The sequence below is a fragment of the Coloeus monedula genome (genome assembly GCF_965178545.1).
Source record: "Coloeus monedula genome assembly, chromosome: 18".
In the NCBI taxonomy this organism is placed as follows: Eukaryota; Metazoa; Chordata; class Aves; order Passeriformes; family Corvidae; genus Coloeus; species Coloeus monedula.
In genome coordinates, this window is record NC_138798.1 from 12422627 (window position 1) to 12438727 (window position 16101).

A 16101-nucleotide genomic window follows, 5' to 3' on the forward strand; every position below is an offset into this window, starting at 1 on the left:
ATGGTCCCTGTGGGTCCCTCCCAGCTGAGGACATTCTGCAAAAGGTTGTGGGGAACCAGGGATCTGGGGGTTTCAAGGGCATCCTGTGCCTTGGGTGTTCAGGAGGCAGCACCTGCAGCCCTACACAGCCCCTGCAAACAGCTGCACACAACACCACCGACCCTGCGAAGCTGTCCTTCTTTCCTAGAAAGAGGGCTGGGGAAAGGATTAACTGCAAACCAGAGGGTCAAGAGGGGCTTCTCCTGCCCTACTGCACAGATGTCTGGGGGTCTTTGCAGAAGCTCACAGTGGGTAATCAGCCAGCCCTGGGTGCAGCTGCAGCAGCAGAGCTCAGGCCCTGGGGCACCAGGGTACTCTGTGCCACTGTCACAGCATCCTGCATGGGCTGGAGAGGCAGCCCAGGGCCTAGAGCACCTCCCATCTTCCCTTAAGTTCCAGGAGCCCAGCTGCTGCCTGCACCAGTGCTGTTCTGGTCCCATGCTCCAGCAAGGCTCCCTGCTCCCCTCCAGGTTTTTTTTAAGGCAGAAGAGTCTCAGCTAGAGAAAAGGCAGGAGGTGAACAGCTCTGGAAAGCCAAAACATCAGCCCTTTGGTGTGGGTGGCTCACCAAGTAGAGGGACTGACCCAGGAAAAAAGGACACTGCAACAGCTCCAGGCAGGGAATCTCAGAGATGCCTGTGGTCCTGCAGAGCCCAGGAAAAAGTGCCCCTAATTTGAGGTGTGAAAGCCTGCAGGGTGCATGTCCCCCAAAAGCAGGTCTGAAGGTGGGGAGAGGCTCTCCCACGCTACCACTCTGCAGGTAGGGGGATGCCCCAGGGCTCCCAGCTCCCCCCAAGCCCATCACAGGCAGCTCCACAGCTTCTCCAGTCCCTGTCCCAAGAAGTTTGGCCTCACTCCTTTCCCCAAGCCCTGGCTTAGGCCAAAGCGTGCAGCATTAACCCCGCTTTGAGACCACGGCAGTGCCTGAGGACATGTGGCTACCCAATAACAGAGAGACAGGAGCAGGAACAGTTGAGATTTAATAATTTCCATTCTCTGCAAATCCAGTGTACAGCAGAGACGAGCTGTGGTCCAGCTCCTGGCGCTCCTACTGCCCCTGGTCCATCATTAGAGCCAGGGACTGTGGGCAGGGCAGGAATGGTACAGGGATGGGCCCAGCCCGCTCCCCTCACCCCTCCTGTTCCATCGGATGTGTGCCTGAGGATGGACAACCCCAGGCAGCTTATCCCAGCGGGATGGGGGAGAGCCTGGACCTGCCCAGCTCTGGTCAGTGCAAAGCCAGTCAGCAGGCTGGTAGTGGCTGCCTGGGACAGGAAACAGGGGCTGATCCCGCCCCTTCAAAGGTCTGGTTGAGGCAAAGCTCCAACCCTGGCAGAGGCTGGAGGAGCTTCTGGCTGAGGCCAGCTTGTCCCCAAGTCACCCAGCCCACCTGGACCTGAGCCCATGGGCACAAGGCAAGTGGATAAATCATGCTGTGCAATCCTGCCAGGGAAAAAACCCCAGGACAGTGTTCATCAAGGCATGGGGTGGGCTGGCAGGAGAGCCCCAGCATGTCCCCCGGGACAGCTCGAGAGGCCGTGGGATGGTAGAGGGACATGCGTGGGGCAGTGCCAGCTGGGGTGAACCCAGAGGCCACTGGAAGGTGTGAGTGGTTCAACAGCAACAAGGACACTTGTCTCCCAGGGCAAAGGGGGCTGGGGGAGCTGCAGCAGAACTGGGATGGGGAATGGTGACAGTGGTTCAGGCTGAAGGCACAGGAGCCCCGGGGCTGGGGCTGGGGTCAGTGGCTGAAGAGGTTTCCTGTGAGGAGACGCCTCTTGACCTCTTTCCAGAGCAGGTCCCGCTCGCGGTTTGCCCGCTGCATGAAGCCCCTGTTCTCCTGGGCCCGGCGGGACAGGTAAGGCAGCACCTCGTTCACCGGCCCGTAGGGCACGTACTTGTACACGGGGAAGCCAGCCTGGCCTGCAGGGAGAGAGGCTGCGGGTCAGGGAAGTGCTGAGGGAGCAAAAAAATGTGGAAAGATGAAAAAAGAAGGTAAAAACGGAGGAAGAAAGTGAAAAAATGTGAAAAGGGAAAAGGGAAATAGGAGGAAGATACATGAAAAGGGGAAAAAAGGGGGGAAGGGGGAAGAAGGGACAGGAAGGGAGAGGAAGGGACAGGAAGGGGGAGGAAGGGACAGGAAGGGAGAGGAAAAAGGAGGAGAAGAAGGGGATAAAAGAGGGAAGAAAAAGGGGTGAGGAAAAAAGGGGTGAAGAAAAAAAGGGGGTGAAGAAAAAAGGGGGGGTGAAGAAAAAAAGGGGGCGGAAGAAAAAAAAGGGGGTGAAGAAAAAAAAGGGGGAGTGGAAGAAAAAAAAGGGGGGCAAATAAAAAAAGAGGGGGGAAAGAAAAAAAAGCCACCCGCCCTTCCCTGCCTGCTCTGCCATGCCCCTGAGGCTGTGCTGATGGAGCAGGTATGGATGTGCAGGAGGCTGTGGCTGGGCACTGGGAGGGGGATCCAGCGGTGGAGACTGGTCGGGGGAGCAGCCGTGCATCTCTCCCGGCTCAGCACCAGGAGCTTGGGAAAGGGCCAGAGGGAGCGGGCCGAGGTCACCAGGAGCCCTGGGAATGTCAGCAGCCGGGGCTGGGCCAGCTCAAGGAGCGTTCAACCAGAAACATCAAGTTAACACATTTTTCCAGCATGACCGGAGGAGGCTGCAGATGGGCGGCCAAGCCCTGCTTCCGAGAGAAATCCAGGACAGAGCAGCATCTGCGCTGGACAACTGCCCAGTTTGCCTCCTGCTGCTCTGTTGGCCTTGGGACTCTGTTCTGGACACTGGTGCGGGCAGGGGGATCAGTCCCTGACTTGGGCTGGGTATCTGGACCCTTGTGTGTCCCTCTGTTCAGGCCCCTGGCAGTGCTGTTTCGCTGCCTGGGCTGCTGGCTGAGGACAAGGTCACACAAGAGGCTGGTGCCATCCTGTTAGCAGAGAGCTCAGGACTTGGTGTGCACCTCCCATGGAGCCAAGGGACACCCCCAGGCCAAGGAGGTACAGGAGAGGGTTTCTGTCTGCCAGGACCAGTCTCTGCCCCACCCTGGGGCACCCTGATCTCTGCTCAGACTCCAAAGTGGGAATGTCTCTGCCCAGCCACTACGGGCTCATGGAACTCCAGGAGAGAGATGTGACTCTTCACTTATATCCTCATCTACATCTTCCCCAAACCCCACACAGGGGTCACAGCACTCCCCATAGCAAGGCACTGTGCTCAGCCAGTCCTGCTCTATGACAGGCCTTCCTCCCTTCTCCCCTGCCCTCCCTCCCCTAGACCCCACAGCAGCTGCTCAGGGGTCCCGGTGGGGCTGGAACACCTCTGCCAAGTTCCCCCCCCCACTCCCATCACTCACCCAGGGGGAAGGTGATCTGGTCACACATGCCCAGCAGCTGCCCGAAGCACACCTTCTTGTCTGAGGGATGGATCCCCAGCTCCATCATCCTGCAAAACAAGCCTCAGCATAGGGAGAGAGCAGACACAGCAGAGCTCACCAGGGCAGTGTGTCCCACCAGAGGACTGAAGATCATCTCCAAATAGGACAGCATGGCACTGACCATGTCCCAGATGGATGCTGGGATGTAGAGCTTGAATGATTTGTTTTTACAACAGCCTCTGGGTTGGGGATGGGACCAGTTCTGCAGCCACTGGGGCCACCATGCTGTACCCCAGCTCCAAGCCCCATCTAGAGCCCTGAGCACCAGGTGGGAGCCAGGATCCCCCCAGGTGAGCTCAGGGGGGACCTGACAAACCACAGCACATCTCCCTGCAGCTCTGCTGGGCCCCCACATTCCTCAAGCCCCTTGTCCCTGCCTCACCACGGTGCCTGCCCAGCACCCACCTGCGCAGGGTGAACTTCACTGTGTCCTCATTGTGAGATGCCACCATCACACTGGCTTTCCGGCTATGCTTGATCTCCTCCAGGACATAGTCCAGGCACCTGTAAGGCAAGACGGGCCTCTGGTGAGGCCTCTTCCCACTGGGGCAGCAGGGAGCAGTGTGCCTGGGGTTGTCCCCTACCTGTGGTACATCTCGTTGGTCTTCTCATAGTTTGGGTTGATGGGATCCTCATAGCCCATCTGAGCTGCCCTCTCCCTCTCCTGCTCCATGTAGGCACCACGCACCAGCTTGGTGCCAAAGTGCCAGCCCTCCCGGCGCGACAGCTCCACGTCCCCTGTCACGTTGTTGTAAGCCTCCTGTGACCAGGTGGAACAGATGGCACTAGGTCATTGCTCCAGTGCCACCCCTGACTGTGCCTCAGCAGCTGTGCCATTGCACTGCCATGGCTTCGGGAGCTGAGGTCTCCATCCATCTGTACCAGCAGGCACTGGGAGATGCCTGCCTCACCTTCAGGTAGCACTGGTAGGTGTTGTAGATGATGGGCTGGCTCCTGTTGAAGCGGCGCTGCGTCTCCACGGTGAGGCGGCTGATGGCTGGCTGGAAGTAGCTCTGCTCCGCGTCCACCATCAGCCTCACACCCTTCTCCATGGCTCTCTGGCGGGTGAAAGACCCACAGGTTGGGTTCATAGGGCTTCCTGCTCCATGTGTCCCCCTCTGTGGCTCCCTCAGCCCCGGGCCCCCTCACCTTAGCAAGGACATCCATGCGTTGCAGCATCCGCTTCATCTGCAGCTCTTCCTCCTCGCTGAAGCGTGACAGCAGAGGCTCCAGCTGCCCAGTCTGAAACAAGAACAGCTTTGTGGCACCCTGCCTGCACCCAGCTCTGCCCATGGGGAACACAAATGCCCCTGGAGGGAGCCCATCCCCAGGACTGCTGCCCCACCCCAGCCCCCCAACCCCCACCAGCCAGCACGGCGTGACAGGGTGCCCACCCATCCTGCCAGCCTGGTGGTTGTGCACTGTGGTCACAGTGTGGCTGAGCTCTGCCACCAGCACTGCAGCCACCAGCATTTACTAGGAAGAGCATGAGACCCTCACCCTGCTTCCACAAACACTCTGCGGCACCACTCTGGGGGTGGCAAAGGTGGGTACCCACCTTCCTATTGGGGATGAGCAGAGGCCTGGAGAGCTTGGTGCGGCTGTCGAACAGGCTGTTCCAGTCCAGCAGGTCCACAGTGCTGGGAGCAGAGAGCCAGGTCCTTGCTGGTGTCTTGCAAAGGCAGGGGGCTCTCTATCAGCTCCCAACCCCCACCAGCAAGAAGGATACATGACACGTGCCACCCTGACCTGTCTTGTCACCTCCACCCAAACTTCCCCTGTGCTCCATTGCTGTGCTGAGCCAGCGCTAGCTTTTGGAGACCTCCCACTGCTGCTGCCCCAGGGACAGGGACAAAGTCCTGCAGTGTCCCCACCCTGCAGCACCCCCAGCTCCCAGGCAGCTTACCCGCTCATGCCCACGTTCTTGCCCGTGAACCACTGCTGGCTCTCTGCCTTGCTCACAATGCCGAGGTTGGCCAGTGCCTCCTGCCACCAAAAGGAGTGTCAGGGGCTACAGGGGTCTGTCTGCTTGAGGTGTCACAGCTCAGGGCTGCTCTGGCACCTCTGTGTCCATGGCCACCTCCAGCAGTGTGTCCCTGCAGCACAGCCTCCTCCCACAGGCATCACCTGCCTCACCTGCAGCTTCTCCACCTCCAGCTTTGTGTCCAGGACTGCCCACCCAGCCTGGCCCTGCTCTGCGGCCATTTGGTGGAAGAACCTCCGCCACTTCACCAGCACCTCTGAGAACCGCACCTGTGGGGACAGAGCTCCAGGTGAGACACCCAGGTTGGAGCCTCCTGTCCTGCCAGGGCTTTGCAAGATCACTCACACCCAGCCCAAGGCAGATGCTGACCCCAGAGAAGGGCACCTTGGCCAAGCCAAGCAATACAGACCTCACACACCCCCCTTCATGTTGGGACCTTTAAACTTCTAAGCTCTTGATGTCTCCCCAAAAGTTGAGGCAGGGTCTCCAGGGGTCTTGGGCTCGCAGGGGACAGGCTGTTGGTGCCCACTCCTCTCTGCCATTACTAGAGATGCCACCTGGCACCTGACCCAGCAGAAGCATCATCTGTGGCCCTGGCTCTGCCCTACCACACCCAGTCACAGTTCTGGCACTCACCAGGAACTGGGGTCTGGCCAGCGCTGTCAGCTTGATGGCAGAGAAGCCGTCCTCTGAGCTGCCACCTGGATGGAGCCACAAGGACAGAGTCAGCCTAACAGTCAGCCCTTGGGCAGGAGGGATACAGTGGTGGTGGGACTGAGGGATCCTGGCAGTCCCCAGCACAGTGGGGCTGTCCAGGACACATGGAGCACTCACTTGAGGCATCAATGCAGTGGAGAAAAGTCTCCATGTGCTGGTCACACTTGGCCTCATCAGCGTAGAAATAGGTGTGGGCACCGGTGACTCCACCATGGTGATCCCCAAATCCCTGATGGGCTCGGTATTGCTTCTCCCTTTGTTCTGCTCCTGGGGTGGAAGAGGATGGAGATGGGCCATGCCCCACCAAGCTCCTATGGCCTCCCCAGGAGCTTTCAGTGTGGGTGAAGGGGAGAGAGGCTCCAGCTTGGACCTCAGAAGAGCCCCCAGCGCTGACAAGGGCCCTGCTTGCTCTGTGCCTGAGCAGAGGCTGAGTCTTTGCTGAGGGGCAGGACTGGGCCAGGAACCACATTGTTCTTCATTCAGCTCATTTTTTGAGGCTGTGGTACCTGGGTCCTTCCCCCACAACACCAGGCCTGCAGTGCCTGGACCTCCAGGCTATCTCCTGTCACTCACCTCCCATCTCCTTCTCGGCTGCAGAGGTGCGGGAGCTAAGAAGAGAAACAGGGAAGATAAGGGCCAGGTCAGCAACCCCCTGCAACCCTACACTGATGGACAGGGAAGCTCTGAGGCTCCTGTGCTGCCATCCTGGTGCTGGACCCTGCTGTTCCCTTGCCATCCCATTGCTGATGGGATCCAACTGGCAGGTCAGATGGCTAAACCCACCTGTGGAAGGGTACAGGGCTTCACCATCCATCCAGAGAAGACTTGGGAGCCCTGAGGCAGCACAGTGAGGATGGCCTGTCCCAGGGTTCAGAGCTGCCGTCCAACAGACCACCCCATGGCAAGGACAAGGTCAGTCCTGTGGGGCTGGCATGCTCCATCTCCAACCTGCTCACGGTCCTTGCTGGGGTGACACCAAGCCTCAACCCACTGCCTCCTCATCTTCATAGCACCAGCAGCCAGACCATGAAGCACAGAGCTTCTCCAGACCCCGAGCACATCAAGCCGAGGGTGCCCTACTACTCCATGCTCCTCTGTGCCTTGGCTTCAGCAAACAACTCACAAACAACGTCTCATTTTCAACTCCAGCTGACCTCGGATGTCATTTTAAGCCCAAACTCTCTGCCATGGAGATAACAGGGCTCTGACAGCCTGGGGGATGCTGGCCAAGTCATGAGATCCTTTCTGAGCTTGAGTAGCTAAGCCTTCTTGCTGGCACCCTAAACCCAGCCACAGACCCAGGGTCTCACCTGGAACAGGGCCAGCCCCTGGAGAGCAGCTCTGGGTGGCAGCAGAGCCATCTCCTCCAGGAGGTCTCTGCCTTGGCATCACTGTCCCCAAAGTGGCTGTGCCCAATGGGGAAGAAGCACAGTGCGAGGGAAGCAGCAAAGCCACCCATCTGGAGCCAGCAGGCCTGGACAAGAGAGCAGAGAGGCACATGGCATGGTCCCAGGACATGTTCTCCCACATGGAAACCCTGTGACAGGGATTAGGGGCTGCTGGAAGCATAAACAACCAGAAACAAGCTGTTCCCTCTGGCCCCCTGGAGCCAGGAACAGCCCCACATTGCTCAAAGTGCCACAGAGCCCGGGGTGAGCCAGGGCAGGAGCAGCTGGAGCTCATGGGAAGCAGCAGGCACCATGTCTAGCAGGCTCTGCTCCCTGATTTTACTCGCCTGAGGACAGGGAAAGCAGCTTTCTGTCCCTGAATACAGAGGGTGGAGGAAAAGAAGGAGATCATACACTCAGAAACGGTATTTGTCAGCAAAGCCCTTGCTAGGTGGAAGCTCCTTTTGAAGCAGGCAGTGTGGCATAGGGGACAGCTTCAGCTGAACACTGCTGTGATGTGAGGACACACAGAGACATGCGTCCTGCAGGCAGGGGACAGCTCTGAGCCCAAGGCACACCTTGGGCACAAGATCCGAGGCGCTGGGGACAAGTGGCTGGAATGAAGGCACACAGCTCAATTAGCAAACGGCACCCTTGGAGTTAGAGTGCTTTATATTCCTGAAGACAAACACACCCTTCCCAGCAGCGTTCCTGCTGCATGACTGCACCAGGCATTCCTTCACCCTCTAGGGGGGGTATTCAAAGCAGTGCCATGGTGCTCACTTTGTTCTTCTGCTTCAAGCAAAATAAAGGAAGCTCCTTCCAGCTGAAGAAATAACTTAGTCCTGGATATCAGCTGCTCACTTTGCAATATTATTCTTGGCCAGCAAAGCCATTCCCTCACCCACCAAGTGCCACTGAACCAGGCTTATACCTGACCATCCCTTCTGCAAACCCACAGCAAGTCTCTTAGAGCAGGTCCCATCTCCAGGCGCTGTCCAGATGCTCCTGGCAGGCTGTATCCAGAAAGGAACAACCTCGAGGTTGAGCTCAGGGCCTGGGAGCTCACACTTGCCTAAAGCAGGTTGTGATGATTTGCTGGATGGCTGGGAAGGGTAATCTGGCTGACATAGCAGATGGGGCTTTCAGGAAGTTTTGGATCACAAAGGTGCCACTACCACAAATAATCCCTTTGGCCCTGGAGGTTACCTGGAGGATGCCAGCAGCACAGCATGTTTGCTTTGCTCAACAGCAAATGGGTCTGGCAAAGGGGATGAGGGACCAGGGACAAGCTGTCCTTGAATTACCACATCCACGGAAAAGACTCATGGTTACATGAAGTCCATTTTGGAGCTATGGGTGCTTAAAATCCCAAAGGTAGGAATAAAGCAAAGCTCTTGGCAGAATAGACCTTCAACCTACTCCATGCAGGAGTTGTCAGCACACACCAGCCCAGGACCACCACAGGACTGCCTTGGAGAGCTTCAAGCTAAATAGAAGCTGCCCCATGATCCTAGGGACATGCTGACAGAGCACTGGGCAGGGGGAGCAGCAGCACTGGGAGCAGGAGGAGAAGGGGAGGTGGCAGCTCTGAGAGCAGGATTGGCCAGGCTGGACAGTGATCCCACACTGGGGCAGGTGTCAGATATCCACACAAGGAATTTCTAGAGGAAGCCAAGTCCACACTCTGCATGGCAGAGCCTGAAAAGCATCTGACAATGCTTATGGCAGGATTGTCCCTCCCCTGTGTCAGCACAACCCCAACCCACCTGCAGTCTTGGGATGCCTGTGGGCCAGCAATGGCCCCAAGGCTGCCAGGAGGCTACAACCACCTCCACTACGGGGGGGCTCTCTATTTCACCCCACGGGTACAAGAAGCCCCTGCCCAGTGCTGCCTCTCTACCCCCCACCCAGGGCTGAACCCACCCTGAAGCCCCCAGCCCTCTGCTGCCTGCAGGACACTTATTTTCCAGCTGTGTCACCATGACCTGGCAGCAGCCTTCAGCACGTGGCTGAGGCCTCCTGGGACAAGCTGGCAGAGTCCTGGATGCCAGCCTGAGCAGGGCAGGCAGGGGCCTGTGGCAGGCAGGATAAGCCAGTTCTTGCCCACATTGCATTGTTGTTCCCAGCTGGAAAGGCTGTGGAAAAGGTGCCACAGCCTGTTGCTGGGGTGGAAAGGGCATTTCCCTGCCATTATCTCTGGCTTGCTCCAGAACAACTGGAGATGGCACCAAGAGGCCACAACACCCACTGACTGCTGTGGTTTGTACCTCTGCTTCCTGGCAGCACAATCCCAAAGCATTCACCAAAGGGAAGGGGACAGCTCCAGAGTCCAGCAGCCATGAACCCAGGACTGCCCACCCCTCTCAACCACGTGCAGCCCAACTGAGCACCAGCCCTGGCAGAAGCACTGAGAATTTGGGATTTTGCCCCAAACAGAGCCAAGGAGGACACAGAGTGATGGCTGGCAAGGGACAGGTTTCAACATAACCCTTCCAGTGCCACCCTGGGCTTTGTCCCTGTTCATAGAATTATAGAACAGCCTGAGGTGGAAGGGACCCATGAGGACATCAAGTCCCACTCCTAGCCCTGCAAAGGACAACAATCCACCCTGTGCTCGATGGTCCAAACACTCCTTGAGCTCTGGCAGCCTTGGGACCGTGATCTTTCCCTGGAGATCCTGTTCAGTGCCCAACCATCCTCTGGGTGAAGACCCTTTTCCTGATATCCAGGCAAATCCCACTGGGGCTTGGACAGGGATGCATTGGGAACTCTCTTGGAAGTGAATGGCCCACACAGCACAGGCAGAACTCACCTAGCAACTCACAATCGCAAATCTGCAGCAGGGGCGGAGCAGCACAGCCCAGCCAGCTCACAAACCACTGCAGGCACCCATCAGCAGGAGGGATACAGGTGCAGGCAGAACCTGTCTGAAAGTCTTCTACGGCCACGCACAGGAAAGCCCTTGGCCCAGCAGAGCCAGGCATGGAGGGCAGCAGTGCCAGCCTGGCAGCACCGGTGCTGCCGGCTCAGCCCCACGGGAATGCCGAATACTGTGCCTGGACCAGGGCTGTGTGTCCAGGGGAGAAACACCTGCCTACACACCTTCAAAACAGCCACACCCCTGCCAGGCATCAGCGGGGTGTTTTGAAGCTTTTCTAGAAAAAAACGAAAGTTTGCAGCCCACTCTGGGACGGCGCAGGCCTGCGTCCCCCCGCACAGCTCCCGTGCCCGCGCTGCCCCCACCAGTGCCTGCTGCCATCACGGACGCACAGACCCTTCACTCCCGCGGATGTCTGGCAGCAGCAGCAGCAGCGAGGGGCAGTGGCACCCGCCATGGCACATGGGGGTGCCCGATAAGCAGTGCCCGGGTGTGGACCAGAGATAAGGCTCCCAGCGGCAGCACCTGCATCACCACCCTGGCTCACACCCCGCTCGCAAACCACCCTAAAAAGCCATTTCCGCTGTGTTTTTAACAGCACGCGACAAGCATGTGACACCCTGACGGTGTCCCCAGCTGCCCACAGGGACTGTCGCTGTGCAGCCTGGTCCGGGGGACGCCGCATCCCCAGCCCGTGTCCTCCGGAAGGGCCACCCTTGTCGTGGGTGGGGGGATACCGCCCACCCCCGTGACCGTGGGGTGCCGGCCAGCGGCCCATCGATCCGGAGAGCGGAGCTGCCCGGAACTGGAGCCTGAATAATGGAAAGTTACCGGCAGCTTTGGGCTGGTGCCAGCTCTTGGCAGAGGGCGGGAGGCAGTGAAAGCTGCCCGGGACTGGGGGGCAGTGCGGGAACGGGGGGCACCACCCCAGCTTGAGACGGGTGGAAATGGTGAAGGGTGGAAGTCGTGGAATCATGGAATTGCTAAGATTGGAAAAGAGCTCCAAGATCACTGAGCCCACCAAAATGTGGGGGGCAGCATCCCATCCCAGTGTTTGTAAGGTGGGGGATGAAGGCGGCAGGAATGGGGGGCAGCATCCCAATGGGGGGAGGGGGGGGAAAGGGGGACTTCAGATGCGACAGCAACGCACTGTGTGCAGAGGGGTGGGGGGCGGGGGGGACACAGCGCCCCGGGAGGGTTAGGGAAAATGGGACGTGGCTGGCAGCACCTCACAGGGAAGATGGAATGGGGGGGGTCAGCATCCCATAGGAGATGGAGGATAGAGGCGGGAACCCCCTCAGGGTGTGCAGGAGGGTTCCGGGTGTACAGCACTGCCGGGGAGGGGTGGCACTCCGGTGTGTGCAAGGGAATAAATGGGGACAGAGGCGGTGCAGCAGACAGGGGTGCAGCACCCGGTATGTGCAGAGGGGCGGGGGGGGGGGGGGCGATACAGCCCAGTGGGGGCCCAGCACCCCCGTGTACAGGACACAGTCCCCTGCCGTGTGCGGGGCACTGCCACTCCCGTGTTCTGGGCACTGCCATCCCCGTGTTCTGGGCACTGCCATCCCCTGCCGTGTTCTGGGCACTGCCATCCCCGTGTTCTGGGCACTGCCATCCCCTACCGTGTTCTGGGCACTGCCATCCCCGTGTTCTGGGCTCTGCCATCCCCTGCCGTGTTCTGGGCTCTGCCACCCCCGTGTTCTGGGCTCTGCCATCCCCTGCCGTCTTCTGGGCACTGCCACCCCCGTGTTCTGGGCTCTGCCATCCCCTGCCGTGTTCTGGGCACTGCCATCTCCGTGTTCTGGGCTCTGCCATCCCCTGCCGTGTTCTGGGCACTGCCACCCCCGTGTTCTGGGCTCTGCCATCCCCTGCCGTGTTCTGGGCACTGCCATCTCCGTGTTCTGGGCTCTGACATCCCCTGCCGTGTTCTGGGCACTGCCATCCCCGTGTTCTGGGCTCTGCCATCCCCTGCCGTGTTCTGGGCACTGCCACCCCCGTGTTCTGGGCTCTGCCATCCCCTGCCGTGTTCTGGGCACTGCCACCCCCGTGTTCTGGGCTCTGCCATCCCCTGCCGTGTTCTGGGCACTGCCACCCCCGTGTTCTGGGCTCTGCCATCCCCTGCCGTGTTCTGGGCACTGCCACCCCCGTGTTCTGGGCTCTGCCATCCCCTGCCGTGTTCTGGGCACTGCCACCCCCGTGTTCTGGGCTCTGCTATCCCCTGCCGTGTTCTGGGCACTGCCATCTCCGTGTTCTGGGCTCTGCCATCCCCTGCCGTGTTCTGGGCACTGCCACCCCCGTGTTCTGGGCTCTGACATCCCCTGCCGTGTTCTGGGCACTGCCACCCCCGTGTTCTGGGCTCTGCCATCCCCTGCCGTCTTCTGGGCACTGCCACCCCCGTGTTCTGGGCTCTGCCATCCCCTGCCGTCTTCTGGGCACTGCCATCTCCGTGTTCTGGGCTCTGCCATCCCCTGCCGTGTGCGGGCCGTGGGCGGCAGCATGGGGGGCGAGGCCGTGACGCAAGCGGTCCCGCAGCCAATGGGAGCGGGGGGCTGGGCGAGCGCAGCCAATGGCAGCGCGGCCAGGGGCCGCCCCCGGCCCGCCCGCAGCGCCGCGGTTCCGCACTCACCGCCCGTCGCCCAGGTCCTCCTCCACGCTGTAATCCAGCACGGCGCCCACGCCGAAGGCCTGGTTCCGCCGCAGCAGCGGCTTGATGGCCTCCTGGTCCTCCCCGGCCACGAACTGCCCGTAGAACGTCATCTTCATCAGCCGCTCGAACAGCGTCTGCCCCAGCACCCGCTGGCACAACTGCAGCAGCTGCGGGACAGCAGCGGCTCAGCACCCGTCCCGCACCGGCATCCCCGGAGGAAAAGTCCCCATGACCTAGGACTGGCATCCCCCAAAACGGGCACACCCCGACCGAGAGCTCCCCAACACGCTCACCCCCAGTCCTAGACTTCCCCCGGAAGGGGAATGACACGTCCCGAAATGGGCACCCCCAGGGTGAGAGCCCCCCGAGCCTAGGACCGGCACCCCCCGGAGTGACAGTATCCCTGGCACGCACCAACATCCTGCAAAACAGGCACTCCCCCGTGACGAAAGATCCCCCCATTTGGAGCAGTCACCCCTGTAGCGACAGAACCCCCATCCCGGGACTCGCAGTCCCAAAATGGGACTCCCCGGAGCAAGAAGCCTCTCCAGAAGGGGACTGACACCTGCCGGAGCGGGCCGCCCCTGAGCGAAAGCCCCGCCGGCCCAGAGCCGGTAACCCCCCAAGCGGGGACAAGCCCCGCCCTGGAGAACCCCCCCAAGTTGGACCCCTTCCTCCACCCACCTCCCGGTTGTGCTGCACCAGCGGCTCCACGGCGCACAGCCCCAGCACCACCAGCCCCCGCAGCAGCTCCGCGCTGCTCTTGCTGCGGAACGCCTCACGCGCGTCCCCGAAATCCACGGCGGGCGGCGGCGGGCTCCGCTCCGCGCCCCGCGGCGGAGGGGGCGGCCCCGGCCGGGGTCCCGTGCTCGCTGCCGCCGGGGAGGACTCGCGGGGGGCGCCGGCGGGCGCGGAGCGCGGGCGGCTTGGGGGATCGCACCGGCGAACGGCGGCGCGGAGCACCCGGGCGGCGCTCGGGAGAGCCATGGGCACGGCGGGGTCGCCGCCCGTCGCCGCCTTAAGTACGGCCCGCGCGGGACCGCCCCCGGGCCTCCAGCTCCGCGGCCCCGCTCCGCCCCGCCTTTGGCTCCGCTCTGCTGCCACCAGAACCGGCACCGGGACGGGGACTGATTCTGGGACCGGCAGCGGGACTGGGAATGGGAGTGGCACTGGCACCGAGACAGGCATCAGCACCGCCACGGGGATGGGAACTGGGACTGATTCCGGGACAGGCACCGACACGAGGACAGGGACCGGCAGCGGGACTGGGAACGGGTCCGGCACCGAGACCGACACTGGAACCGAAAACGGAAGCGGCACCAGGACTCGGACCTGGACAGGGACCGGGACCAGCACCGGCACCGAGACTGGCACTGGGACCGGAACTACGGTCGGGAGCGGGACTGCAACCAAGACCGACACTGGGATAGAGACCGGGTCGAGGATACGAACCGGGACTGGCACCGTCACCGGGGCCAGCACCAGGACTGGAGCCACCCTGCCCAGTGCACTCCGCTCCCGCAGCCTCCTGGCCGGTGCCTTCCCCATTCCTATCCCCTTGACGCAGCCGGTCCCGGGACACCTCCCTCCCCGGAAGCCCCAGGAAGGGCCTGGAGGGGCAGGTGCGGCTCGAGGGGAGCCCTGGGTGGGGCTTGAAGTAGTGCTGGGAGCAGGGCAAAAAGAGCCTCATGCCTTTGGAGGAGCCCTTGGGAAAATTATGAAGGTCCCAAGGGAACTTTGAAGTGGTCCCTGAAGGGGACCTGTGGGAGCACCGGGGCCAACCCTGCAGAGCCAAGGGGCTACTGACTGCTCAGGGCAGCCCCAGAGAGGGCCCAAGGATGCCTCAAAGGGTCCTTGTTCCCTCGTATCCTTGGGGCAGGCTGTGGTATATCCAGCCTATGGAGCTGGAAAAACTTGGGGAGGGGATCCCAGACCTGCGGGACCTATCATGGGAGAGATGTTTCAAGCTCCCGCACTTGCTCCTCCTGATGTGTGCATCAACAGGTTGGGGATTTCAGCTGGATACTCGCTCATTTCGTCGGGGTCCATGGGTGCTTGGGGTGCTTGAGGCAGCAGACTTGGCTCCCTCGTCACGGGCTGGGGCTGTTTACCTTCGCCTGCTCCGTCTGGGGCTGGCAGGACCTCGGGATCTTCCCAGGCAGGACGAGTGCCTGTCCTGCTCCTAGCAGGGGTTTGCTTGAGCTGTTCCTCCCTGGCGCACTCAGTGCTGAGCTCCGGAGATCGCTGAGCACCTCCCTGACACCCCGCGGCCAGAAATGCTCCCGAGTCTTGGCCTGGGGGATCAGGTACCTCCCTTCCTTTTCGCAGGATTGTTTCACAGCAGCATCACAGCTGCATCCTTTCTTTGTGCCCGTGCCCCTTCTCTGTGCCCTCATCCCTTCTCTGTGCCCACATCCTCTCTCTGTGACCATGTTCCTTCTCCATGCCCATCTCTCCAGTCCCGTTTCCATGATGACGCCGGGCTGATGCAGAGCTGTCCAAATTCAGTTCCTCAGTGACATCTTGTGCTGGGAATGCTCAGCGCAGGCAGGAGCTGGGAAAATTAGTTCCTGCAATTGTTTTTTCCTGCCCTCCCTAACACTGACATTGCTGTAACCAACAGTGAAACCACGGGGATTCCCTGAGCTCATTTGTAAGGTTTTCTTTGGGAACATCTTGTCCTTCCACAGAGACAGCCGGAGATGGGGCATTGCCTCTGACAGAGCTGGGTACAAAGTTCTGGAAAAGCATCCACTTCCTTCAAAACATTCCCTGTGCTGTGCTAACTCTTTTGTGCCATTTAGAGATAATAATAATTTACCTGAAGCTCCTTGCCATGATGAGACTGCACATATGAATTCTTGGACTGCAGTTCAAACCTTGTTTCTCATCCAGGTGTCACAGAAAATTCCCTTCAAAGGCTCTAATGGCACCAGTCACCCCTGGGAAACACTCGCCTGGTCCTAGCAGGGAAAGCTTCCAAGCGCTGCCTGCTGTGCCAGCAGAGCTGCAGCCCTTCTGCG

General features: G+C 60.4%; 1 protein-coding gene across 2 annotated transcripts; it reads right to left on the reverse strand.

Moving 5' to 3' along the window:
- Positions 1 to 1047: 1047 nt before the first annotated feature.
- Positions 1048 to 14065, reverse strand: PRODH (proline dehydrogenase 1; the record flags this gene model as incomplete). 2 transcript variants are annotated; one of them, XM_082293146.1, is made up of 14 exons in its annotated part: positions 1048 to 1961; positions 3381 to 3469; positions 3867 to 3965; positions 4046 to 4221; positions 4373 to 4519; positions 4611 to 4703; positions 5020 to 5101; positions 5368 to 5447; positions 5598 to 5714; positions 6082 to 6146; positions 6280 to 6429; positions 6736 to 6770; positions 13058 to 13245; positions 13763 to 14065. In XM_082293146.1, 14 exons carry the CDS (start codon positions 14063 to 14065, stop codon positions 1780 to 1782), a joined length of 1806 nt encoding a protein of 601 aa, XP_082149272.1. In that variant the 3' UTR covers positions 1048 to 1779. The 2 variants fall into 2 exon arrangements, with proteins under 2 accessions (XP_082149272.1, XP_082149273.1); XM_082293147.1 differs by having other exon boundaries at positions 1867 to 1994.
- Between the last annotated feature and the right edge of the window lie 2036 nt (positions 14066 to 16101).